Raw genomic sequence first — 27616 nt, 5'->3', positions numbered from 1 at the left:
CGTGGGGTCATCTCATTCGCTGCACTGCTGCGACGCTGGCCATCCATTGGCTGCAGCCAGTGCTCCGTTCGCCGAGACTGCTAGGGCAGCATTTAATAAATGCCACGGTGGCTTCGTTTTCGCCTGCTGCCGGCGCATCCACTAGCTTTGCTCTCATAGTCAAGTCATTTACCTTTCTCTGAAGACATTATCAGCAGCTGTCTGAAGCAGCACTACAAAATCCCGAGAACAGCGATCGATGCAAGGACGCATGAGCCTATGAGGTACACACGGAGATTACAATATTTGCAGGAAGCCGCACGACCGCCATTTGGATGCTCCTTCTGAATGGCGTAATCTGGGCGCAGTTGGTCTTGTCGCTGTCGCATCCCCTTATCTGATTGTCGATCATCCACCGTATCCAACTCCGCATTCCAGGCAGCAGATGCACCGCCGTGGAAGACAAGTCTTTCATAAAGTCACCCCTGCCACTGTTTCTTTATTTACATATAGTTATCTCTACTTCACCTTGCAGAAGTTAAGGAACATTTCGCTTGCATAGATTTGCCAGGCAAGACCGTTCTTCCATTCGGTGGACCATGCCACGAGAAAGAAGCAAGCACCCTTCACAGAATATACACTCGAGACATCTAGCATGGTCGGCTTGAACGTCCACAAGATAGTACGATAAATAAACTATTGCCTCAGCACTTACAAAGACAATTGAGTTTTTCTTTTTCAGATTTGAAGCAATGGCAATCAGTTTAGTGTCGCCATCTCTCAACGGACAGTTCTTTCAAATGATATTGAATCAAACAGTTGACATACCTTAACATCTGTATGTTCTTGTCCAAAATTCATGGGACGGTACAAACTCAATTTGTCCACCTCCTTCCCTCTCAAGTTATCACGAAAAATAAAACTAAAAAAATATAGTATTAAATTGGGACCTCAAGTAATTTTTCAGTCATAGCAACACTTCCCTTGTGGGCGCAGCTAGGATGATGTCAATGCCCCTGCAAAATTTTAGGGGGCCGAGCATGTAATATATCTTGTGCAAAAGATAGCATGCAGGCGCAGCAATGCGAATGCAGATATCCACTCTTATGGTGACTTCAACAGCTTCTGACCACGCAAACCATTCCAAAAGTCCCGAGCCATTGTTACTTTCTTTCCAGGGAGCTGAAGTTCCAACACCTAGCATACGCAACCCAAGATTAAGCTAAGAGAAACACCGAGAGAAAACCACAAGCCCACAGCAAAAACAACTGAATGGCAGAACTGCTATTTCTCAACAAAACTGGATACACACCTCAAGCCAAGTTGATCCACTGCAAGGAATCAGCAAGGAACTCCCGGAGAATAATATCTCGTTTTCATCTCCGGCCTTGTCAAATGATGATGAAACCTTCGTACTGATAACCTTAATCTCTAGCACATCTGCTTCACCATTTTGATTTATGAGTTGCAATTTTGCACGAGTTCCAGGCCACCCTGAAAATGCCCGCACCTAAGGAAGTTGGTTGGCAATAGCTTTAATGAGTACACTAGAAATTACAAACTCACCTTGTTATGGATCTCTTTAGCCTCTTGGTCAAACGATAGCCATGACTCCTCAGAATTTAACTGGAAAACATAGGTCACCAAGGTAAATTAGTAAAACAGACCATCAAGGGAATTTAGTTAGGCTCTATACAACTAGTGAAAATTATTTGAGTGCATTAGCCTGCAGCCTGCTAACTTCTGAAGTGCTTGTAGATTAGAATTCCAAGTCTCTGGTACTAGGTACAACACATTCAGCAAGTGCATCTTATCTATTGAAAAGTAGGCATGACTGTTGGCACGAAAATTCAACAAAACGCCCAAGTTGAATTTGTACAGTTATACAAGGAAGTATGATACACTCAACAGTAGCTTTAGTGCAATGTACTTCTAGAAAGTTGTACATAAGCTCTAAAAACTCAAGTTCTCTATAAAGAAAAGGGTGGAGCCTCCCAGTCATAAAAATAAGTTCTTCTAGATTCCAGTTGCGCCATTTCCAGCTCATAAGTACAATGAAACAAATAACTTAATATATACAAGAAATTTAAGTTCGTCATCTAGTGTAGACTGAACTACTGCTGCCAATGCTTACCTTGGGTGCCAGCGTAGCTTCGGAGTCATCCTGTGGATGTGCCTTTTCTTTAGCCGAACCATCAAGAATGGATGGTAGTTCATTAACCAACAGCTTGGATCCTATTCGATACAATAATCAACATACATTACCGAGTCAGAAATACAAAATGAAGTATTAAAACCATCCATCCTGTTTATTTGCAAAACTTATCAACTAATCATTAGACCCAGCGAAGCGTTAGCAGAATGAGCAGCAAACAAGCCATTAGGACAGGTAAGCTTCTAGAAGCTGTACGAGGACCACTTTAATGAAAATGATCAGGTAGAAATGTGACCTTTTATGTATTATGATTAATTTGTAATCTTTACCTATATCAAACAATGTAGCAAGTAGCTCTGGTGCCTGCAGACAAAGAAAGTGGCATAGAAAATGATCAATGAAGGATAATAGCAACCTGATAACCAAACATCTGATGCTTCACTTTTAGTTTTTTAGTGTGAACTAATCAAATTCTGCTTTGAAACTTGTTCCAGTAAATTGAACTAACAGCATATCATGTTAGTCAAGCAGTGGAAAGTTTTAGCTCTCATCACTAACTAGATGTGCAGTTGGACACCCCCACAAAAATAAGAAATGCGCTATGATGATTAATAATGCTTTAAATTCTTCGTAATATGTAATATCCAGTTTCAGTATGAAGCTAGATAATGAACAAACAAAGCATAATTTTGTGCAATCAAGTTATTCGCAATGGGTACACTGGAACCCTTGTCCACTAACCAATTTTCCTCTTAAAGTTATGTGATTGAACATCAACAGGGAGGCCTAAAATTTATGATTGGTATCATTATGTAATTTGTTTATAATCATATTTCACAGATTCATGTCCATGTAAACAAATTGCAGAATCTATTGTGTAACTTTAAGTTGTCAAGATGATTAATCAAACTAGCAAGACAGTGAATATAAACTACCTTAATGTATTCATCAACAGGAAACCTTTCACACGCAATCACTGGTCCTGCATCCAACGCACAAACAGTATATGCGAGGGAAACACCTGTTTCTGCAACACCATCCTACAGAAATAGTGGGTATAAATAAAAAAGTATAACATAGTTCCAGTGGCACTGAGTTGTAACAAGGAGAGCATTAAGACCTGCAGAGCCCTCTGCACAGGAGCTGCACCACGATATAGAGGCAATAAACTTGGATGTATATTGACTGTACCTGAAATATAGACACAGCAGATTATCAGGGCTTAGGGTTCCCAAGCATTTTAGTACCCGAAACTCAACACTTCCCAACTGTTATCTAGCAAATTAAGGTTTTAAACACCAATTCTTCCAAGCTAGCTTGCCCATGAATTGACTGGAAGTAATGCAGTATATTAGTTGGTTTGTGGTTACCGGAACAAAAAAAAAATCAGGAATATCGTGTGATCATCATGCATTCATCAAGTCTGGTTCCTTTTTTTTTCAGTTACACAGGCCCTTGAAGATTCCAGTAGCTATCTAGTTACCGTTGAAAAGCAATAAGATGATATGAGAAGTAGATAGGGATTCCATACTGAAACCAATGGTAGTATACCATACCAATACAGCACATGTATGAAACCAATGTTTGTATATATGACATGCCAATGTCACTTTTTCTTTAGTTTCACGGTCTGAAATGCAATTATAGATGTTATGAAAATTAGTGTATGTAACTGACAACCTGCATTACGTGATGCACGAATGTTACTTCGGTAGACATGATTATGAAGTAGTTGCTAGTATTCTAACCTGCATTACGTCTTAGAGTTTTGCCAAAAACAGTGAACCGAAGTTCCTACTTCCTAGACAATTATGCTGGGGTACCTTGTGCATCACTGAACTCAAACACTAGAAGGAAAGACAAAACAAGTACTTGGACAAGCAGACGTACCGCACGGTGGGATATCAAGAAATTTCTGGGGCAGAATGTTCCCGTAAGCAGCAGTTATGCAAACATCCGGTTTCACTTCCTTCAAGTCCGACAGGAAGGACTCCTGCATTGCATCAGAAATCACTATCAACTCAGCTCCTCCATACTTCCATAGCCTTAAAGGAGTACAGGACCCAGACTCGAGAATGGCAACCAGGAAGGTACCTCCCGGGCCTTCTCTGGCGTGAAGATGAGTTCCTCCGGGAAGCCGCGCTCGAGCGCAAGCTGGGCGACGGCCGACGGCATCAGCTTCCTACCCCTGTTCTTGGCGGCCGGCGGCTGCGTCACGACGGCAGCTACCTGGAACCCGGAGTCCGGGGAGCCCGACGCGGCCAGCAGCGTGTCCAGGACGGAGGCGGCCACCTGAGTTCGGGAACCGAGTTGAGTAATCATACCACCGAACCTGAGTGCGAACCGAGAAGCCGGAATTTTGCGGGTGCGACAGTACCTGCGGCGAGCCCAGGAAGACAAGGTTCTTCTTCCCAGCGCCGCTGCCTCCGGCGGGCGAAGCGGAGGTGGCGGCGCAGCTGAAGAAGCGGCGCAGCAGCGGTGGGGAGTACCGCGCCATGGTTCCCCCGTGGAGATTGTTTTTTTTTATTTTATTTTTTTATCAGCCCGTGGAGATTGTTGGGATGGGGAAGACGGGGGGATTTCAGGGTGGACCGGTGTGGTGGCTACTGGTGGAAAGTTTTGGAGGTGGAACATGGGCCCCTGACACCCCAGCCCAGCCAGTCTCCTCCTAGGCCGTTCTTGGGCTGCAGAAGCGAAAACAGCCCACCCATCATCACGGATAAAGCTGCCGGCGACGAGCGCCACCGTCTGTCTCCAGTAGAGGTGGGACTTGGGCCCTGACATGCCAGCTCGGCCCAGATCTCTCATGCCAGTGCCGTAGCGGGTCTAAGGGCCCGTTTAGTTAGCAAAAAAATTTGGGCAAATTTTTTTGGCAACGTTTGCAACACTAATTAGAAATATGAAACATAGATTAATTATAAAACTAATTACACTGATGGAAGGAAAATTTCAAGATAAATCTATTAAACCAAATTAATCCATCATTAGAGGTTGTCTACTATCACAACATTGCCTAATCATTGCATAATTAGGTTCATTAGTTCGTCTCGCGATTTCACCCTGGGGTTATGGAATGAGTTTGGTCAGTTATCCACGTTTAATACTCCTAATTAGTGGTTAAACATTCGAAGTTATTGTAGCGTATGGAAAAATTTGGGAACTAAACAGGGCCTAAATTTCTAGGCGCGTTCGATGTATCGTGTCGTGCCGTGCCGACACGACAAGTTCTTTACTAAGCCTAAGGGTGTGTTTAGTTGGTGAAAAAAATTAGGTTTTGGTACTGTAGCACATTTCGTTGTTACTTGACAAATAATGTCCAATTATGGACTAATTAGACTTAAAAGATTCAGCTCGTGCTAATCAGTTAGACTATATAATTAGTTATTTTTTCAACTGCATTTAATGCTCCATGCATGTGTCCAAAGATTCGATGTGACGAGTATTGTGTAAAAATTTTTGAAAACTAAACAGGGCCTAAGTATAGTCCACGCACGCTAGCATTTTTTCTATCATGCCGGTCCAAGCACGATCTTCTAGATACTTGCAATGAACTTATGCACTCATTATTACAAGAGAAGATCGTGACTAAACTATCATGTGTATACATTGCTGCTACTACCACGATAAGAAAAAATGATCAAAGTAAAATAATAAAAATAAGTAAACTTTATAAAGAATGAGAAGAGACAAAACAATGTTAATTAGAAAAGAATATTAACTGTTATAGTAGAAAAACGGACTACATGTGAGCCTACAGGCTATTTTGTGTTGTGCTAATATGGTCCAAAATACAGACCGTGCCATATATACATCCCATCGTGCTAAGATCTTAGTCACAGCACGACATGGTACTCGTGTTCTTGTCGTGCCGGCAAGACCCAAAATGTTCCGTGCTGTGCCGTGTTTCGGGTCGTACCAAAAATCATGCCATAGCCTGCTAAAAAATAACACGGTCCAAGTCAGCTCTAGTTTCTAGAGTCCAGACTCCAGAGTTCTCAACGAGTTGCTCAAAAAAAAAAGTCCTCAACGAAGCATGAGTTTAGCTTCGCACGCCAAGTCTTCAACGGCTTGGCGAGGTCGATGGGCAGCGATGAGCAGCGACGTTGGTGGTGAGACCTTTGAGGCGACCTGGTGTGCCGTGTGTGCCATGGTTTCCTTTGGTTCGTTAGCACTTTTTTTTTGAACGAACCACACATGATACTGTGAGTTTCATTGATATAGAAAAAAATATACAAGACAAAGGCTATGGGAGGCCATAGTTAGGAAAACAAAAATAAAAGAAAATTAAAAAAATAGGACTCGCCCGGTTGGATCGGGGCGTCAACACGGGGAACTGCAACTCAAACTCACCCAGTTAGATTGGGACATTAACGCGGGGAGAACTCGAAAACAACTTCGAGAGACCCTGACCGATTGGATTGGGGCATCAACTCAGTCAACACAACTCCGCAAGACAACATTGGCCGAAACAAATCCAAGCCGGTACGGCAAACCACCTTCTCCTACACTTGAAGTCGCCGCCAAGGTGCAGTCCAAAGCAGGAAGAGAAAACCAAGAAAACAGACAGCCCTGCACCGAACAGGCCACCACCATGCGGGACTCGACGCCGTAGAGCTGCTGCAACAGTACCCACCCCCCGACAGAGTGAAACCACCGAATCCGGACCTCTCGCTGGCTGCCTCGCAGACGGCTCCGCGAAAACACAATGCGCGGGGGCCTCGCCTCGCCCGCCGTTGGACTCCTCCTCACTCTCGTCGCCACGCCGAAGACACCATACGCGGGGGCCTCGCCACGCCCGCCTCAGTACTCCATGTCACGGATCTGTGTATTGTATTGCCGTCGGGAAGATGAATAGTATTGCCCTATTTCCAAGATCTTCATCAAACAGCTTAAATGCGCCCGTCGGTCGACAGCAACTCGTTGCACCACACACGCACGTAGCTTCCACCGCCGTGACAGCAAGCCAGAGTTGTCGCTTGCGCCATCTTCCGACAATGAACCACGCCGGAGTAACTCCAGCATAGCTGAGCCACCCGTCGCAATCCGCTGCAAACCTAGTTGCCCCATGTTGTCATTGCCGCAAGGACCACCGTCAGACGCTGTGCCACGCCGAACTGACAGCTGCTAAGCAGCCGCAGCCGCCGCAAGCAGCCAAGCCAACAGACATGCTGCAACCCCTGGTCGACATCAAAACAAGCGAGACGCCACCGCGTGAGCTTGTCAACCCCCTTTAGCTCGACCTCCTACACGTATCCGTCACCACCCTCGGTCGCCGAATTTCCAAGCTAAGTTGGGTCTCAAGGAGCGGCGCCTCCAAAAAAGTTACGACGCCAGTGGTGCCGCCGTCGCTCGTCCAGGAGCTGGACGGGGCTTTGGCCCAGAGACCCAAATAGAGGTGGGCTGGGCTCGAAGATGACGCCCCCAACGGAGAGAACGACGCCCGAAGACGCCGCTGCCATCACCATCAGCAAATTGACGGCAAATGCTTCGCCCAGAGCATCCCAACTCCAAACCACTGCGCGCCCAGCCCGGAACTGGAACGCACGGAGAACCCAGCCAAAGCGGACCACCGAGGGCGGCGCCGTCACCGTGCCACCCCAACATGCCGCGTCGGGACGAAGCTGTCCAACCGTAGCTCCTCGTGTCGCATCGAAGTCGCGCGCCGCCACGACCACGGGCCGAAGCACCTACCGCCGCCATGACCGCGGGCCGGACCCACAGCGCCCGTCGTCGGCCGAAGCAACGCGCTGCACCAACACCGACGGGCACATCCTCTTCCTGTGTCGCGTCCTCATGCGCGCGTGGTCGTCGCCAGCCTCAGGAGCACCACGCCCGTCTACCTCCGGCCGAGATCTGGAAGCAGCAAGGCACCTGGCGGCCCTCCGCATCCCTGCGCTCGTCCCGACGCATCCTCCTCCTGCACCCTAGCTAGATCTGGACGAGCGGACGGGCTCCTGCTGTCCAAATCGAGCCGCCGGCGCCCGTCGTGGGGGAGAAGCAGGTGGCGCATCCTGCAGGTGGCGCATTCTGCGGGCTCGAGCTGGCAGCTCTAGCGGCCGTGAACGAGCGGGGCGTGTCCCGCCCTGGCCCCGAGACGGGCACAGCGGCGTGAGCCCCATGTGCCGCCGACCCGCGCACGGACACCTGCCTGCACACGCCGAGTCACCTCACCAACCGCCGCGCAGAGGGGCGGGGCCAGCAAATCCGGCGGCGCAAGGGCCGAATCCGCCCGCGGCAAGGCCGGATCTGTGCTGATGAAGCTCCGGTGCGCCGCCAGGCCGAGGACCCCAAGCGTTGTCCCGCCCCGGCGCCCAAGCCCCCTACGGGCCGATTCGCCCGGCCGTCGCCCTCCTCACCGGCCGTCGGGCTTCTGGATACCTGCTCAGGCGACGGCTTCTAGATACACGTGCTATAGTTTGGTCCAGATTTCTTATCTTCGTGGTCATTTCTGTGCTACCTGAATTGGTACGTAGTACAGGTCAGTGTTAGAGCAACACCACCCACTCCTACATCGACACGACTCTTGACTTGGTCGATCCCAAGTCAAGTCAACTATTCTTCCACCGGACAAGTTTGCCGTGTCCATGATCACACGCCATGACGCCAAGCTGCTGCCCACAGGCCACAGGCATGCACGATGCAACAATAACCGTACACCCAGGCAAACTCTACATCACGCTGCGTGTGTGAGCTGGCCTGGGCATACATACACTGCGCAGCATCCATGGCTTCTTTCCGTCAGCCTCACCCCCTCCTCGCCGCCGCGTCCTTCTTGGCTGCCTTCGCCGCCGTGTCCAGCGCCGGCAAGGTTGCCGTTTACTGGGGCCAGGGCGGCGAGGAGGGCACCCTCGCGGACACGTGCGCCTCCGGGCTGTACAACTTCGTGAACATCGCCTTCGTCAGCGCGTTCGGCAACGGCGGCGGCCAGCCCCCGGTCCTCAACCTCGCCAACCACTGCGACCCCGCCGCGGGCACCTGCGCCGTGTTCAGCTCCGACATCAGGTCGTGCCAGGCGAGCGACGTCAAGGTGCTCATCTCCCTCGGCGGCGCCACGGCGACCTACTCCCTCACCTCCGCCGAGGAAGCGCGCGGGCTCGCCGACTACCTGTGGGACAACTTCCTCGGGGGCACCTCGGCGTCCCGCCCGCTCGGCGACGCGGTGCTCGACGGCGTCGACTTCGACATCGAGCAGGGCGGCGGCGACCACTACGACGAGCTGGCCAGGGCCCTGTCGTCCCGGTGCAACGGCGCGTGCCTGCTCACGGCGGCGCCGCAGTGCCCGTACCCGGACGCGCACCTCGGCGAGGCGATCGAGACGGGGCTGTTCAGCCACGTGTGGGTGCAGTTCTACAACAACCCGATGGCCAAGTGCCAGTACGCGCCGGGCGACGCGAGCGACCTGGAGGACGCGTGGGCGCGGTGGACGGCCGGCGTGCCGCCGCCGGCGGACGTCTTCCTGGGCCTCCCGGCGGCGGAGAGCGCGGCGGACAACGGCGGGTACATCGACGCGGACACGCTGAAGTCGCAGGTGCTGCCGGCGGTGCGAGGCGCGGCCAACTACGGCGGGCTCATGCTGTGGGACCGCGCCAGAGACGCCGCCTCTGGTTACAGCAGCAGCCTGCGCGGGAACGTGTGAACGCTTGCCAAGTGAAACCATGCTCAGCTCAGTTACGTCCCCCTTTCTCCTTCAAATGATACCATGTTCAGTTACATGTCCTGTAATCTCTATACACAAATAAATGAATCCGGCGAGGATCTTTTTTATTTCGCGTCTCTCATTGAGTTATTGTTCACCGTCCTCTTGGGATTATCCTTTTCTTTTCTTCTTTCGTGAATATGATCCGTTAGTTTGGCTTGTCGTCCAATCAACCAGCGGTATTTTTCTCTCACACCAAATCAGCACACGTCACAAACCAACAATCAGTCAATAGTATTTTTCTCTCGTAACAAATTAAATCAATACTAGCCAGGCCTGTCGATGGTCACGGGCCAGCTGGGCGACGGCATAGGGCCCCTCAAACGGAGGGGTCCAGGTAATTGGGCCAAGGTACAGCTAGGGCTGGAAACGAGCCGAGCCGAACTGAGCTCGGCTCGGCTCGCTATTTTTGCGAGCCAGAAAATCAGGCTCGGCTCGGTGGAGGCTCGCGAGCCGGCTCGAGCCGGCTCGCGAGCCATACTAAACAATGTGAACTAAACTTAAAATAAATTAATTTACTTTTTTTGAATGATAACAATAATTATGTGGCATATATTTCTTATGTACATACAAATTGCTATGTTATGTGTATAAATATTAATTTATACCACTAATGATGAAGAATTAATTCATCAATCATCGTAAAATTATTCTTAAACTGTATTGGGTCGAGCTCGCGAGCCTAAACGAGCCGGCTCGGCTCGGCTCGCTATTTTTGCGAGCCAAAAAATATGGCTCGGCTCGGCTCGTTTGAGGCTCGCGAGCTGCTCCGAGCCGAGCCGTTCCGAGCCCGAGCCGAGCTACGAGCCACTTTTCCAGCGCTAGATACAGCTGATCTCTCAACTCTAGTCGTACGATGGTAGGACACGCGAGTGAATCAGCGAAATAGAATACAAACCTATCGCTGCTAGCGGGCTACGCGTGCATCCGCCGGCCGTAACGGTAGGCCTGCGTGACGGCTACCTCAGGGGGTGTTTAGAAACAGGGACTTCAAAAAAGTCCTAGGGACTTTTTAGTATTTAGAAGTATTAAATAAATATTAATTATAAAACTAACTGCAGAACCCTGGGGCTAAACTGCGAGACGAATCTAATGAGGTATCTTAATCTATGATTAGCGAATGGTTACTGTAGCATCACTGTAGCAAATTATGAATTTATTAGGCTCATTAGATTCGTCTCGTTAAAAAGCACTCAGCTGTCAAAAAACATTTATAAACAGATTTTATTTAATACTATAAAATAGTAAGATTCCTTTTGATATGATAGGGACTTCTGAAAAAAAGTCCTGGAGCCAAACAATGGCAGTAGCCGCTGGGAGCCTGCCGGCTGCGGCCTACATTGCCTGCTGGGTGCTGGGCCCTAAGAGGACGGGAGACCAATCAACAACCGTGCCTGACACCTTGGGACACCACGCTCCACTCCACAGCAGGTTTGGTATTTTCATTTTTTTGATCTCTTTATTATTTTACCGTTATTGTTTGATATATTTCTAAATAGTGTTTAAAATAATACATACTCAAGTTACATAATTGCATTAAAAATATATTAATTATATTCAAGATATTGCTCTTACATATTTTAAGGTCTCATTTTGCATTTCGTCCTTGGGCCTTGAATTGCTGGAGAGGGCTCTGGCACCGGCCACCAGCCACAACCAAACGAACAGAGTGTATTGTTAATAAAAGAATCATAAATGGTTTATACTTATGAAGTCAATATACCTGATTCTTCATGTAATCATGTGTCGATGATCAAAGTTAAAATATCCAGCAAGAATCGTAAATGACCTTTGGCGGGAATAGTTGTTACGAAATAAAGGGGATACAACACTAAAAAAGTGGAACATGGGCATTGACCATCAAATCAAAATGAGATCTCAAGGATTACAACCACAGAGGCGATTCAGCAAAATGGCCAAAACAGACGAGCATGAAAAAAACAGTGATCTTGCCTAAAGATAACTGAGACCGAAAAAAAAGAAGATACGGTTATTTTTAAGCGATTTTCAGCAATATCCGTTCGGAATTTGTTTTGCAATATAGTTGCACTGAATGTGGCCACAAAGACTAATATGAGGAAGCACTGAGATTAGAAAAGTACAGAGAAATTGCTGCGATAAACTAGGATCTTTTTCCATCCAACCTTTCTGGTGCCACAATAATAATCGCTGTGTTCGCTTGGCTGTGGCTGGTGGTGATTTAGTCTGAGAAAACAGTACTGCTGACTGGCTAGTAGCTGGTGCTGATTTAGTCTGAGAGAATAGTACTGCTGGCTGGTTGGCTGACAAGCCAAACGAACAAAGCAAATGTGTTACAGATAAGTTGCACTGGTGCTCTTCGACATTGTTCAAGGAAGGATAAAGGCCTGCTTATCTTGTCCATTAATGTTACGATCTTGTTTTTCATGGATCACAAAAGACAAATGACAAAATGTAATACATAATAGATACATTGGTGAGAGTGTGAGACACTATAATAGAAGAGAGTAAGATTTAGGACCAAGAATAGACTAGGCAATCACACATTATAGCTACACGTCTTTTTTACCTGCAGATATCTGCTGACAGGCACAGCTAGTGGACAAAAAAAAAAGCACACTTTTAAAATGTCACGGCCCTTGTGTCTTCCACACTACCGAAGGTCCCCTTTTCTGAAGTTCACAAGGCCGCAGCTTGTTCATTGCTCGCCCCATCATCGCCATTGCAGCAATGCTTGGAAACTGGCCTTCAAGATCGTCAGGTGGCATATTAAATTTTGGTGTTTGCTTTTCAACATTTGAAGTGCTATGGTAAATAGAGGTGCCACATTGGCACCATCTTCCTATCCAACTGTTTAGACTTTTTGCCGAAATAAGAGAGCCTTCTAGATTTTGTTGGTTAATCAATCTTCCATACCTTAGCTGGACCTTCTTCACCTGATTGATCATGTCAGCTTTTCCCATATCAAAATTAAGCTCTTGACCAAAGACGGTACATGCTCCTCCAGGTGGTGGACCATCTCCAATCTTTGATCTCTTGGAACAAGGCAAATGAGGATCCAAGATATCATTTTGCAGACGTTTGGGCCACCTGTCACTTGGCTCCGAACATACTGGTGACTCAATTAGAGCACTGGAAATTGGATTCCTCATTCTGCTTATCTGAAAAAGAACTAGATCTAGGTTCATGCTCGATGTCTTTGACATGCTCCATTCTTGCTTATTGGTGCACGATTCTTTCAGACAAGACCTGTGATTTCCTGCACTCGCGTTGAGAGTTTCATTTCCTCCACTGCAGCTTGAAACTCCTCTGATAGATGAAGTTGCTATCTGCTCAGATTTTGCCATGTTTGGACAGCCAGAGTCCTGTGGAAAAAAAAATAAGCTGTTCACAGTCACAACAATGGTAAGAATTGTAAGTTTCCAATATGAAATAGCTTTTTATGATCACTGTCTTCAAAGACCAATATGGAATGAGTGACAAGGTGTCAAGCATATAATAAGGTGAAGCTACTGTAGAATACTCTCTGGGTTATGTTTTGCATAATGCATGTTTCTTTAATTTCAGGCATATTTTGTATTATAGATAGTACCATGATATTCGCAGGATAGCACCAAGACTTGGCAAAATTGCAGAAACTACAAAAAGTTGCATGAAGTTAAAAAATAAGCATGAAGGAAAAGAAGCTCCTGCTGTTGTGTGTCCTATTCGCGTGAAGTTAAATAAAGCTTTATGATTCATGGTGTTTGAGCACTGACACTTTTATGGTTGCAAACACCAAGCTGGTGCAATACCTTGTGTGTTGACGTTGAAGCAAAGCCTGCAAAAAAGCAAGAAAAAGCATATCAATAAATTACAATGAGTAAAGCTATTACAATTTTGTGTTGAGACTATTTCTCTCTCAGTGGTATCACGAGGCACAGCTTTCGGCATAAACAAAAAAGTAAATAGGTTGTGCATTTTTCCATCCAGGTGTACAAGAAGAGCATGCTCTAAAATGGATTATCTCATAATAGCCTCACCTGATGCATGATGTGTGCCACCGTACAAAGTATCGGTCTTAGTTGCGAACTGTTTCTGCGCTCCCAGCGAACAACTACCCATGTTGCCGCAAGATCTACCTGAAGATATGGGATCATTGAAATATGTACCGTGTGATTTGGAAGGTAGTGTTAGCATTTCAAATAAGCAGGGAACTTTTTGCTTGCCATCTGTCAATATGTCCTTTGACGGTTTCCCAAGGGCCAATGTTTCAACCTTACTCTTCATTGCCAGTGTGCTTGCAGTTTTACCAGGTAGGTCACAGGATTCTGTCAACTTCGTTGCAGAATTCACTCTGTGTGCATGCAGATTCTCATGTTCACTCTGTGATAGATTACCAAAGACAATACCATGAACACTAGTTCCCACATCACTCCCTTTACTGGTGGTAGAAGCATTGACCTGTTGCATCTCACATTCTCTACCAAGCAATGGGCCATGATGTGCTACTCTCTCAAAATTTTGTTGCTTAGGGCATCCTCCTAATGCTCCTAATTTCATTTCCAGGAGTGTACCTTCAGCATTTTCATTCTCTTTTCTGCTTCCTGAGAACATGAAGTTGTTCTCATTAGAACAACAAGGTGCTTCCTTTGCATTCACAATAAGATTGCTAGCACAGAGCTTGTCTGTCATTGAACATGATGGATCGGTCTCATTCTTGCTGCAAGAGCTTGACTCTTCAATTGACAAATGACCTTTCAGTTTTTTCCCAGCCTGATCAAAATTGAGACCAATATGTTTATCTTGGTGAGACAGGATGCCACCTGTAGATATGCACTGACTTATATTCTCATCAGCTATTCGATGTGAATGGAACTGATATTCCTTTGATGAAAATGGCATCACATTAGATGTAGACATGTTTACCTTCAAATTTTTCTGCTGAACAAAAGACTTATCAGGTGAAGTACCAAATGCAGTGTGCCTTGGGTTAAGTATACTGTCAATCTTCCGGTTAATTTCAAACATGGGGAAGTGATCCCACTCCAGATTGTCTGAGCTCAAAACTTTATGAGAATTCACAGATATATCTGAAAGCTTATGAAAAGAAAATCTTTCTGATACCACTGTGTTAGCAGCATATAAATTCATTTTTTTTTGCATCGTTGAACTTCCAAAAGGTGTACCAACACGATCAACATTCTTGCATTCGACTCCTTGGCAAACATTATGAGTTATGCCCCACGTCTTAGAACTAAACTGATGTGTATTCTCTGCAGATGCACCTGTATTGCTCACTCCAAGCATCAGTCTTTCAGACACTCTAGCTTTGATGAGCTCAAAAGGTAAACCGAGATCACTTTTGCTCGACAGAATTTGAAACTCTTTCTCCCTAAATATTTTGGCAGGCCAATCTGACATGGTTACAGCTTTCAAGTGCAGTGCAGTTTCATAGATTTGCTTGAATGTTCTGTCAGAATGGAAAGAACGGAAATATAGCTCAAATTAAAGATTTCACTAAAAAAGCGAAGCAATACATTTGCCAAGTGAAAAGGTACAACCAAGAGTGGAAAGCAGAGAGTATTGCAAAGGATCGTAACGATTACTGCCGCTAGAAATTTCACAAACGACTTGCTAGAAATTTCTATAAAAAATCAATAATATATCTACTATAGTTCAATCCTTACTAACTACTTTTGAGTTCCTTTTAAACAAAAGACTTGAAAGAAGAACAAAAAAATGAAACCTCAATGTTCTTTTCTTGTTTTATTCTAAAGATTCTTCGACATGTTCATTTAGTTTATCCTTCTGTGAATAGTAAAACCACAAAATATTTTCATATTGAATAGTAAGTCGAAGACTATCTCCAATCTCCTGTTCATTCTATATTTTCCTCATAGCAAATTGTAAATGGCTCTTTGCACAATATTAAAGGTACACCCAACCAAACATCAAGTTGTACCACCAGAAGTTGTAAAATAGTAGAGGCATTACTGGCTTGAATGAATCCACAAGCCGAAAGTACAAGTCATCAGCTTTAGTTCAACAAAACAAGTTGATGGCAATATTGCCAACAAAGTAGTATGCAGCTTCATTAAAGAATCACACTTCAAGGAATTAATATACCGGTTAGTCAAAATAAAAAGGAGAGGGTGCAGAGGTGTCGTAATAGCCTTGAACATGAAATTAGGATAGCACGAGCTGCCGTTTGATTAGTCACTAACAGTGTTAAGATGCTAGGATCCCCATGATTGTGAGTAAACGGTTTGTGAAGACAATCTTCTTACGTTTACGAGGTTCTTGTTGCAGGCAAGGCTTGTTGTCGAGTGTGTTATGCAACATCAACAAAGGACAGTGGCGAAACTTCTACATACAAAGTACACGGTTGCCTCAAGAATTAGTTGACAAAAGAGACGCCTTAATACTCAACCGAAATCCCAAAACCCCAATCCAAGAGGACTAAAAGAGAATTCTTCATTTGCCATACGAAGCAGGAGAAGTGCTTAGAAAAGAAGAGGCTATCTAGTGCCGTCCTAAGTGAAGTTGGCATGATAATGATGCGATTCGTCGTATAATTAAGAGCCCAAAATTCAAGCAAATCTACACAGCAAAGCAGAACAAGCAACCACTGTTAAGGAGACGGAAGAGGAGACACAGCGACCGCTGGCTTCTTCTTCTCCCCAGGCGCCCGCAAGATCAGCCCGGAACGCCTCCGCAGCGAGATACAGCAACCAGCCAAGGCTTAAAAAGAAGGGAAAATTCGATTCATGCCACCACAACTCCGTGAAATTGGGTGTCATGTTGAAAATCATGCCACTCAATAGCATGATTTTCAACATGAGATCCAATTTCAAAAAATTGGAGTGGCATGGATCCAACTAACCCTAAAAAAGAACCCGGCCACTCCCAGAGAAGCAGCTAGATGCAGCGCCGGCGGCGCCGGGCACCTGTCCTGCCGGCCACTTGCGCCACCACTGCCAGGAAGGAATGGATCAAGTGCCGAGCAGCCCCACCGCTTTGCCGCCCGGCAACATCCCCGTCCCCATCCCGACGGTGGCCTCCGCATCCGCGGGAATCAAAAGGAAAACGTGTGGGCTGAAGGCGCCGCACGGCACGGGGGCGGAGCGAATTTCCGCGCGGCCACCGTCACGGGGAATCCCCTCTTCCCCGGCAAGGGCCAGCGAAAATGAGCCGATCCTGGCGAGCCAGCGCGGGGAAGGCGCAGCGGACAGTGAGCTGTGGCGTATGTGCGGCCGCGTCGGCCGTCCGGTAAGCTGCCGCGGCGTCGCGTGGGTGGCCTATGGGGCTACGGCTACAGGCCGCCATTCGCTGCGGAGAATGCGGCGCGGGGCGAGCAACTGGCGTAGGGGACGTCAAAGCAGCGGGGGTGGGTGACGTCGCCGAGTCTCATGCCTTCGGCTGGCAGATTCAGCCAGCCACACAACAGTATTTTCCTGTCATGCCAAATCAGCCAGCTAGCCAGCCAGCCAGCCAACCAGCAGTATTTTCCTCTCACGCCAAATCAGCCAGCCATCCAACCAGCCAGCCGAACAAAGCATCAGCCAAGCGACGGGGAAGGAGATGACTACCGACGCCCGATGGAAACCTTCTTTGGGTCTACGAGTCAACGGGAAATATCTTAGGGATCGGCTCGTCACTTTTTCGCGTGACTCGGCTTGGATTTATAGATGTCCATTCGGCGCCGTCCGGCCCGGCCCGAGCCCTGGCCCGCCTTTCATCGGGCCATGCCTGACCCAGTCCTATGTCTCACCGGGCCGGGCTGGGCTAGCCCACGTGCCCATTTCTGTGCGGGGCCGGCCCGAACAGCACGGAGGTTCCGTCGTGCCCGTGCCATCCGCCGCCCGTGCACTCGATGGACGCAACGCCCGCCCTTCGTCGCGCCGCTAGCGCCTCCCACCGCCGTGCCCGTTGGGTGCTGGCCCCGCCTGCTGTGCTGCCCCCATTGGCCTCCATCGTGCTGCCGCAGACCGCCGGCTGTGTCTGGCCACGCCACACCCGTCGCCCCCCTGCCGATGTCGTGCCTGTCGGCTGCCACTGCGCCGGCTATGCCGCGGCCTCCGCTAGCCTCCGTCGTGCCGGCCCCGCCTGCCGATGCTGCGCGCACCGGCCGCCGCCGCGCCTCCTGCTGGCCGCCCCCGCGCCTGCGGTGCCACCGACTACTGGGAGTGGGAGCCTGGGAGGTGAGCGAGGCGACGGTCGACTGGGAGCAGGGGGTTGGGGTCTTGGGGAATTGGGGATGAGTTAGGGTTGGGCTGTGGGGGTCGGGGTTGGGGGTTGGCTTGGAGACTGGAGGTCTGGAGTATATCTGTATATGACCTTACCGGGCCGGATGTTATTTCACGGGCAGGGACGGGCTGCCCGACGTGCCAAGGTTACGGCCCAAGCCCGACACGAGGTACCAGGCCGGGCTGGCCCGGGCCCGAAAGACTTGAGGCCATGTCGGGTTTGGGCCGAGCCAAAAATCCATGCTTCGCATGCTTCGCGTCGGGTTTGCGGGCTACGAGCCAAATGGACATCTATGCTTGGATTCAATGCACCTGCAGCCACTTCACCATGGCTCTGTTTCGTAGCAGAACTCCTGTGGTCACCTCGAGAATTTTGAAACTGGTATTAATCCATATGAAAATAGCTAAATTCGGTCACCTCATTCGTCTAACATCCAAACGAAAGTTGAGACTAGGAAGCCCGTGGAATCAAGCTCAGCCCATGACTAGAGACGGCAGGCGGCAGCTTTGGATGGGAGCATGGATAGCTAGAGCAATTCTTGCCATGACCCAACTTCAGTTTAAAAAAAAAACGACTTCCGCCCACGCTAACAGCTTCAACAAACTCTGAAGAATAGCAATTTGGGTGGTGGACGGAAAATCCACTCAGGCGTATACATATTACCAAGCCAATAGAGTCGTCATGATCGCAGCAACTGGTGAGTGAAAGCTATATGAATTCAAAGAATTTCACACAAAAACAAGCAACCAAAATCATGAACACGACTGTATCACCAATTGAGTGCACCCTGACCGGGGTTTACGAAACTGGTGGGAACCGGTCCGGTTTGACCGGTTACTAGTCAAACCGGTCTGGGCCAGTTACGGTTTCGACCGGTACCCAACCGGCCCAAATTCAAAATTAAAATTTAAATTCAAAAAAATGAAAAATTCCCCAAAAAAATCCTTAAAATACTTCAAGGTGCGACGAATCTAATGGTGTCAAATTTTCTCAAAAATTTGTTCATTTAGTATAGTTTGTGGGGATTTGAAGTTAAATCAAAAAAGAAAAAGAAAAAATGAGCCAGCCCATTAAGGCCCACTGTGCTGGCGAGCTTCATAGCGGTTCTGGACAGAGCTGGGGGTCGCGCGACCCCCAGAACCCTACCCCCCACCCACCCCCACCCCGGCTCCCTGTCCGCCGCCCCCAGTTGGGGACCGGCGCCCGCAGCCTGAAAGCCACCCGTCGCGCGTGGCTAGCCGGCCGGTTAGTCCGGTAAGCCGGCCCGGTCGCGGATCTAGTCACCGACCGGCGTGTAGAGGCGGCCGGCCGGCCGGTAGCGCCGGTAAGCCGGTGCGACCGGGAGAGAAGGTATGAACTCCAATTTTTTTAATAGAATGATTTGTTAGGTGTATGATTTAGAATATTAGATGATTTATTTTAGGATTTAGGTAAGAGTTATGTGTATGGCTAATATGTTTTAGGTTTTAGGTAAGATTTAGGTATAAGATTTATGATTTAGGTAAGATTTAGGTGTAGGATTTAGAATTTTATTTATGTGATTGATATATTTTTGTTGTCTATTTATGCAGATAGACAATGGCAGGCAGAGATAGAGATGTTGTATGGGAACATGATGAAAATCTTTATCCCGGATGATGATGCAACTATTGTCGTATGCAAAAAGGAGGAGGTGGTGCGACTAGATTGAAACAACATTTGACTGGGCGCGGGGCGGAGATGGTCCATTGCAGGAATGTGCCACCTGATGTGCTGGAGTTCTTTCAGCGTGACATTGATAGTACAAAGAAGGCAACTGCTGACCGGGTTCGAGAGAGGTTGAGACGGGAGAAGTCTGCGGCAGAGGAAAACTATCTCGGTGATGAAGAAGATGAGGAGGCTCAGATGCAGCGTGCCATCGATCTATCGAGAGCGGAAGCAGAGTTCCGACGGGGGGTGGAACAGAGAGGAGGTGCATACGAGCGTGGAGGTGGTAGTGGTTCGACGAGGGGGAATGCTATGCAGAGGATGTTTCGAAGGGCCACTTCGCAAAGGGAGAGTCCTGTGGTGGAGGAATATAACTTGGCAACCGGTGGGAGAAGAGGAATGACGCAACCAAGGATTGATACGGGATCCTGGACGCAAAAGGGTAAGAATGCAAGAGAAGCTATTGGTAAAGCTTGGCCAAAGTTTTTCCATATTGCAGGAGTACCTGGAAGATAGGCTGACAGTTCATACTTTATCAGCGCGGTCAGGGAGACACAGAAGTGGGGTAAGTTTTCTTTCATTGAAATGACACCTTTGAGATTATGTTCCTGTATCTCATGATTTTCATATGGTTGCAGGTGAAGGTATCGCATCACCCACTGGATGGGATATTGATGGCAAGTACCTTGATCAGAACGAGCAAGACTTGAAGACGAGGTACGTAAAGTTTCAGAAAGACTGGCCCTTATTTGGCGTCACGTTGATGTATGATTCATGGACTGGCCCGACGAGGATGAGTGTCATCAACTTTTTGGTATATTGCAATGGGGTCATGTGGTTCCACAAGTCTATTGATGCGAGTGGAAGAACTCAAGATGCCGCATATTTGCTCAAGGTAACCCCTAAACATGTTCCATTCACATTGAGTATGTTTTGATATGTTACTAAAGAATCTGTCTTTGTTTGCAGGAGATTCTAAAGGTGGTCGAGGAGATTGGACCGGAGAATGTCGTGCACGTAGTCACCGACAACGGCTCCAACTATAAGAAAGTATGCATGGAACTAAGAGAGGTGTATGAACACATTACTTGGACACCTTGTCTAGCACACACCGTCAATTTGATGTTGAAGAATATAGCTCCAAGGCCTGAACATGCTATTACGATCAAGCAGTGCAAGTGAATTTCAAATTGGTTACACAATCATGGTTAGTTGAATACAATGATGAGAAACGCAATCGGTGGTGAGTTGGTCAAGTGGAATGCCACTCGATTTGGAACCAACTACATGTTCCTAGATAGCATATATCGGAAACGTGATCATTTTCATGCAGTGGATGGCATCTACTGAGTTTTTACATAGCAAATGGGCGGATACCGAAGATGGTAGATTCACTCATGCTAGGTTATCAAGTCCGGAGTGGTGGAATGGATTGAAATATATCATCGACACAGTTCAACCAATATACAAGTTCCTTCGCTTTGCTGATCAGGACAAGAGGCCCTAACATGTGCGAAATCGTGATGGCCTACCAGACTATGAAACGGGGGTTGCGGTCTTTCTTTGGAACAAATGTTTTCACTCTGAAGGAGTATCTTGAGGTGGTGGATGAGAGGTTGGGTGACGTGTTCATAGGCACGTATGTCGGTCCAGGTAAGAGACTATACGAGTCATCTATTTTTAATCTCTATTGACCTTATGCTTATTTGAAGTGATTTATATTTTGCAGCTGCTGTCCTTAATCCGAGGTATGCATATACGATGGATCCAACTCCAGAAATGTTTCGTGGACTCAAGGATACATTTCAGCGCATGACGGATCTCCCGAGCGCCGTGCAGTCATTGCAGGAGCTTGATCTGTTTCGGCAGAAGGTTAGCGAGTTTGGCGGTGAAATGGCAATGGACCCAAGGACATCCCCATGTAAGAGTTATTTCGTACGACATTGTTTTTTGCTCTATTCGAATATATTGTTTACATACTCGGTTGCACATGCAGCGTCTTGGTGGATGATGTTCGGATCAAGTACTCCAAAGCTACAGTACCTTGCCATGCGGCTTGTTTCACAATGTTGTTCGTCCAGTGGATGCGAGCGGAACTGGAGTACTTTTGTCTTGCTACATACAAATGTTCACAATCGGTTGTCGCACAAGAAACTTAACAAGCTTGTCTATGTCAACTATAACCTTTGTCTCCGACTTGAGGAGGTCTCCGACCCACCGATGCGTGAAGAACGTGATTTCATTGACCAGCTGGCCCATCTTTCTTTCTATGATGAGAATAATCCGGTGCGGGAATGGATGAAATATGATAGATCTAACCGGGCTCCAGTTCTGGACGAGGATGATGATGACGGCGACGTCCCTCTTCCATCCCATATTGTCAGAGATCAAATAAACCTCTCAGATCTACGTGAGGCTACGGGGGATGATTCCATCAGCGATTGGGCACGTAAAAATATGGATGACACTCACCTAGGGAAGAGGAAGCTCCAGAAGAAGCTCCAGAAGGGGCCTACGAAGGGTGACCCGAAGCGTCAAAAAGAAAAAGGCAAAGCAACAGCAAAACCAGTGAGCAGCGACACCGAGACTGATGATGGCGAAGGTGAGCGTAGTCGTATCAGGAGTCAAGGATAGCAGCTCGGCCGATGATGGTGATGATAGTGACAGTGCTGATGCTGATACTGGTGGTGGTGGTAGTGGTGGTGGTGCTGGTGGTGTTCGTTTCACAGGTATACATTGCACCTATATATGCACACATATTTCTGACTATGAGTACTAATTATGATATATGATTGATTGTAGGGGAGACTCAGTTCACATATGCTACTCAAGACACCAACCATGGAGCACCGCAATCGCAGAGGGGAACGGTTGGACCGACGGACTACGACACTCCTCAGTACTCTTCTTCCTCCTACAGCGATTCCTCGCAGTCTTTTCACTACCCCATACCTGACATCAGCATGCAGCCTCCGACGAGATGGGTGTACGAATGGGAAGATCCTCATTTTTACACTATGTTAGTTCAGAAATGGGAGACAACATCGGCGTGGACGGGCCAAACTTGGCAACACTAAAAGGTTGAGCTGCTTAGAGTGCGAAGTATCGCTGTGATGTCCACTGCCGAATACCAAACTGCGTCCCAAATGGGGGTCTTCCTATTCCTACGTTGAACTTCCTATTCCTACGTTGAACTTTTATTGATGTGTATAAGTGTATGCACACTTATGACTCGATATTTATATACAGGCTTATTACTATTGTATTTATATGCATAATTATAAATTATTACTTTGATGTGATCATTTACATTAATATGTACATAGGTCATGCCAAAATTTTCTTTAATTTCACACCGGGAAACCACTTTTAAACCGTTGGAATTTATTGTTAAAACACCAGTTACCGGTCAGACCGGACCGGTAAACCGGTCTAACCAGTCGGAACCGGTTGCACAGGCATTTTTGAATTCGGATTTGAATTCAACCGGTTTCCGGTCAAACCGGTCCGGTAAACTGCTACCGGAGGCCGGCGGTTTAACCGGACCGGTCTGGAAAATTAACCCTGACCCTGACCAGCATCTATTGCAAGATTCAATAAAATTGGGGCAAACCAAAACATGGTGCAAAACAGATCCTATTCGGCAGTATCCTTGATCTCATGACTGAAGCTACTGACATCAACGGGTAAATTAAGCAGAGGTAGGGCAGATATTATGCCTTCAAACAGTCAAAAAGAAAAACTAAGATACCACAGCCATTCCCCAGGAACTATCAAAACAGATTCATGATTTAGACCTAGTAGCTGAATCCAGAGATCTTAAAGATCCGGATGGTTCCATCAGTGTAACCAGCGTAGAGGGTGCTTCCATCGGCGCTCCAGCTCAAGCTTGTGCAGTACATAATCTACATGCAGCAACAACAATTGTTAAGTTTCTATTCAGACAAGAATACATCACCAAAGTGGCTTTTATTACACTGAGCATGAGATATGTTCCAACAAAACTAACAGAGCAATATGCAACAACATATATATTTCAGACTCTGATAAGAAATGGGCAAAATTGGTGCAAACAGCGCAAATGTATAACTATCACAATCAGTAAAAAGAGCATGGTACAAGGAAAATATAAGCTACATTTTCGGACCAAGTCCAAGAAAATAACAGGGAACTCTCAGTGCTAAATACCAATAATCTAAAACGGTAGGTTTTTTTTACAAATCATAACACCTTCATGCATGAGAAATAAGACACAGAAACAAAAAGCATCAACAAGGACATGAGACGATTATCTTACTTCTATATGGACAGTACATGCAATGTAATGACAGTATAATATACTCCCTCCATCCCAAAAAGACTATTCTTTTTAGAAAATTTCAGACACATTACTCATCCTAAGAAATGACCTTGTTGCCCCTGACTAATGTAGCAATTGTGATTGGAAACTAAATTGTTTATTTAGGTTTCTAGATCCTAATTAAATGCATATGCATTGGAACTAGAAAAGTAGAATCTACTAAGCATTTGATGGGCTATATGCGCTTTTCTATACAATTTTTTCTTAGTACTTGGCATTGTTTTAATACAAGCTAAACAAACAATCTTTGTGGGACAAATTTTGAAGGCAAAAACAACATTCTTTTTGGGACGTAGAGAGTACCAATTAAGAGATACTCCCTCCGTCCCGGAAAGACTGTTCATTTAGCCTACAAATTTTGTCCCACAAAGATTGTTCATCTAGATTGTAGTAAAGTCCATCTAATTAAAGCAATATCAAATACCAAGAAAGAATTGCATTGGGAAGGATGTGAAGCCAATCAAATGTTTAAGTAGATGTTACTTTTCTGGTTCCAATGCATTTGCATTTATTGAGAATCTAGGGAACCAAATAAACAACGCGTTCTTCAATCACAACTGCTATAGTTTATTAGGGGTAACATGGTCATTTTCTAGTACTAGTAACATGTCTGAAAATTTCTAAACGAACAGTCTTTCCGGGACAGAGGGAGTAGGTGGCATTGCAGCATACATTGCAAATCAACATTTACAGTTTGACCTGCACAAACATACTACCGAACTACAAGTCTATACTCTACAACAGTTGAAGCATGTAACAGGATGTGTTCTAATAAACGAAATGTGAGTATCAGCGTAAACCAAACAAGCTAAATTTACAAATGGACGTCAGGACACAACCAAACCTTCAAATAGTGGTACAGTTCAATCAGTGCAGAAAACATCAAATTACTGGCTTACAAACTATAGTTCAGAAAGTAGGACAATTTAATTAGCATTTCAAACAGTCAATTCTTAATATAAACACTAGTGCAGGTGAATAAATCGTTACAGAATAACAGTCCTATACAACTAAATTGCCAATGATACATGAACTAAGTATCTCGAATCCATAATCGTAATAATAATAAGAAATCGGTGAACGACACATAAATGAAGGCATATCAACGTGATCTAGAACTACATTGATCAATAGCAACATCAGAAATGCGAATTGATGGTTGGGGGGCTAACCTGGTTCTTGCCGGCAGTGACCTCAGGCCTAAGATCCTGCACAATGTGCTTCGATTCAAGATCCCAGATCTTGATGGAGTCCTGTGTGGCTGCGCAGAGCCAGTAGCGGTTGGGCGAGAAGCAGAGCGAGTGGATGATGGCGCCCGCGTCCAGCGTGTACAGCCTCTTGCCCTCAGTCAAGTCCCACAGCAAGGTAGCATGGTCTTTCCCTCCGGAGGCGCACAGAGAACCATCAGGGCTCACAGCGACGGCGTTGACGTACCCGCCGTGACCTTGGAGAGTGCAGCGGAGCTTGCAGTTGGTGAGGTTCCAGACCTTGACGCTGCGGTCCCAGGAGCCGGAGACGATCGTCGGCTGTGAGATGTTGGGCGAGAAGCGGACGCACGATACCCAGCCGGTGTGGCCCTCGCCGGCGCCGTGGTCGCCACCAATGGTGTACTTGCACTCTCCGAGTGTGTTCCACAGCTTGATGGTGCGGTCGCGGGCAGCGGACACGATCTGGCGGTTGTCGACGGAGAAGGCGACGGAGAGGACGTCCTTCTCGTGGCCGACGAAGCGGCGGGTGGTGAGGCCCGTGGAGAGGTCCCAGAGACGGAGCTCCCCGTCCCAGGATCCCGAGAGCGCGAACTGGCCGTCGGAGCTGAGGACGACGTCTTGGACGAAGTGGGAGTGCCCGGTGAGGCGGCGGAATGGCACGCCGTAGTCGGCGGTGGTAGTGCCGTCCCCAGCGGCCTGGACGGGGTTGGAGAGGTCCCAGACCAGCAACGACTTGTCGCGGGAGGATGAGACGATGAAGGGGGAGTTGTCGATGGGCGTGGCGATCGCCGTCACGACGTCATTGTGGCCGCGCATCACGCCGGCGAGCACCAGGGTCTCCTGCGCGCCGGCCATGGTGGGGAGGAGGGTTAGGGTTTGCAGGGGCTGCGAATGCGAGGCGGCGGCGCTGGGGGGATGGGAAGGAAGACGGGCGGGGATGGAGGCGTGTTATTTTATACTCGGATGGCCTGGGCGTTAGGGTTTAGCACTAGATGGGCTGTGAAGTTTCAAGGAGAGATCACGAATGGGAGAGAACAAGGCTGATTTCCCAATGGGCTGCCACTATATGGGCCTCATTATCAGACCCCATCTCCTCCAAGTTCATGAGACATGGGCCTAAATCCGAAAACGTTTTGAGTTATGGGCCTACAGCTCATGCACCCGTTTCAAAAAAAAAATCTTGTGACAAGAAATATTCTACAAAAGAAAATTCCTGTCAAGGAGAAAAGGCAATGCACAAGCAAATGAAACTCCTGTACATTCAAGTAAACCGTAAACAGCATTTTTTTTATCTTCAGGGTTACTTTTGTGAGATGAATAGATGATCATGACAAGAGGCGCGATTGCCTATCGCTTCAAGTGATAGTTTGGCGAATCATCAGCCATTGTGTGGAAGTGGAAGGAAATAGTCTATTGGGCTGAATTGGATCTAAATATCCGGACAAAAAAATTTGAGGCGAAACCTAAGCAACATATAGCGCATGGCGAGCGTTCCTTTAAAACAAAATTTATGTGATAAACCAAATATGTTGGTGGCACCTGAACTCTGCTCATTAGCCACAAGGGCACATGGACCAGGCATATCGCCTAGCAGCCAAGCAAAGCTAGAAGCCTACAACCCAGAGGTCTATAAACCATTCGAGATTAGCACCGCGCAAATCAAACTTTCATGGCAACAAAAACACCAATAACATTTCAAGATTATTCTGAACATCAACTTCTTTTCGTACATGTGTTATCTCTCGTGATCATTGAGCAGCTCATGGTAGCACCTAGACACCTAACCCGAATGACTCAGCAAAGCAGAGCAGCCAAAGTACCAAACTCATCACCTTCAACCGGAGAAGTTCAGCGATATATACTACGATACGATGATGGCAGGGAAAGAGCTCTGTTAACCGGAGAAGTCTAAGTAGAATCGTGCTGCTGCGGCAACAATGGTTTAGGGCCAGGAAGAGGGGAGCACACGTGTCGATCGTGCTTGGTAGATCACCACGGCCACAGGGTCCATGGATGGCGGAGGCCAGGCCACCCACGAATCCCATCCTCCCGTCCCCGTCGGGGGATGCAGAGGTGTGCAGCGGCGGCGATGAGTGATGATGGCTGGAAGCGAAGCATCAGGCGGTGCAGTACAACAGCAATGGAGCTCTAATCCACCCCTTCAGTTGTCACCTTCTCCATTCTGCCCAAATGCCGATGGTGGTGTCACCATCGCCGGAAATCGAATTGGAATAGGAGGTTGGTTCGGGGATCGAGTGCTACTGTGCCATGCGAAGTGAATTGTTGTGCAATATTTAAATTGGTACCACTCAAACTCTGGGTGT

The 27616-nt window shown here is 47.3% G+C and overlaps 5 protein-coding genes across 14 annotated transcripts; 2 read left to right on the top strand and 3 right to left on the bottom strand.

Moving 5' to 3' along the window:
• Positions 1–747: 747 nt before the first annotated feature.
• On the bottom strand, positions 748–4686 carry LOC120675361 (methionyl-tRNA formyltransferase-like). Its single transcript, XM_039956564.1, has 10 exons — positions 4512–4686; positions 4229–4426; positions 4025–4127; positions 3255–3325; positions 3070–3174; positions 2464–2497; positions 2114–2214; positions 1546–1605; positions 1292–1489; positions 748–1176 (listed from the first exon to the last, which is right to left on the bottom strand). Exons 1-10 carry the CDS (start codon positions 4629–4631, stop codon positions 1084–1086), a joined length of 1083 nt encoding a protein of 360 aa, XP_039812498.1. The 5' UTR covers positions 4632–4686; the 3' UTR covers positions 748–1083.
• A 3906-nt stretch (positions 4687–8592) lies between these two features.
• Positions 8593–9907, top strand: LOC120675382 (acidic endochitinase-like). The gene has a single exon (XM_039956594.1). It carries the CDS (start codon positions 8859–8861, stop codon positions 9768–9770), a length of 912 nt encoding a protein of 303 aa, XP_039812528.1. The 5' UTR covers positions 8593–8858; the 3' UTR covers positions 9771–9907.
• A 2276-nt stretch (positions 9908–12183) lies between these two features.
• LOC120675314 lies at positions 12184–17181 on the bottom strand. Of its 10 annotated transcripts, none has more exons than XM_039956490.1 (4): positions 16675–17181; positions 13832–15261; positions 13568–13629; positions 12184–13174 (listed from the first exon to the last, which is right to left on the bottom strand). In XM_039956490.1, the coding sequence occupies exons 2-4, from the start codon at positions 15210–15212 to the stop codon at positions 12440–12442; spliced, it is 2178 nt and encodes a 725-aa protein (XP_039812424.1). In that variant the 5' UTR covers positions 15213–15261; positions 16675–17181; the 3' UTR covers positions 12184–12439. The 10 variants fall into 10 exon arrangements, with proteins under 10 accessions (XP_039812424.1, XP_039812420.1, XP_039812423.1 ...); XM_039956486.1 differs by lacking the exon at positions 16675–17181 and adding an exon at positions 16079–16651; XM_039956489.1 differs by lacking the exon at positions 16675–17181 and adding an exon at positions 16421–16651.
• A 4066-nt stretch (positions 17182–21247) lies between these two features.
• LOC120674915 lies at positions 21248–23414 on the top strand. Its single transcript, XM_039956012.1, has 4 exons — positions 21248–21377; positions 21454–21645; positions 21721–22103; positions 23358–23414. Exons 1-4 carry the CDS (start codon positions 21248–21250, stop codon positions 23412–23414), a joined length of 762 nt encoding a protein of 253 aa, XP_039811946.1.
• LOC120675371 (guanine nucleotide-binding protein subunit beta-like protein A) lies at positions 23307–26229 on the bottom strand. Its single transcript, XM_039956579.1, has 2 exons — positions 25257–26229; positions 23307–23629 (listed from the first exon to the last, which is right to left on the bottom strand). Exons 1-2 carry the CDS (start codon positions 26145–26147, stop codon positions 23522–23524), a joined length of 999 nt encoding a protein of 332 aa, XP_039812513.1. The 5' UTR covers positions 26148–26229; the 3' UTR covers positions 23307–23521.
• Positions 26230–27616: the final 1387 nt, after the last annotated feature.

The sequence above is a fragment of the Panicum virgatum genome, chromosome 5N (assembly GCF_016808335.1).
Source record: "Panicum virgatum strain AP13 chromosome 5N, P.virgatum_v5, whole genome shotgun sequence".
NCBI classification, from domain to species: Eukaryota; Viridiplantae; Streptophyta; class Magnoliopsida; order Poales; family Poaceae; genus Panicum; species Panicum virgatum.
This window is presented reverse-complemented; position numbering and strand designations above follow the sequence as displayed.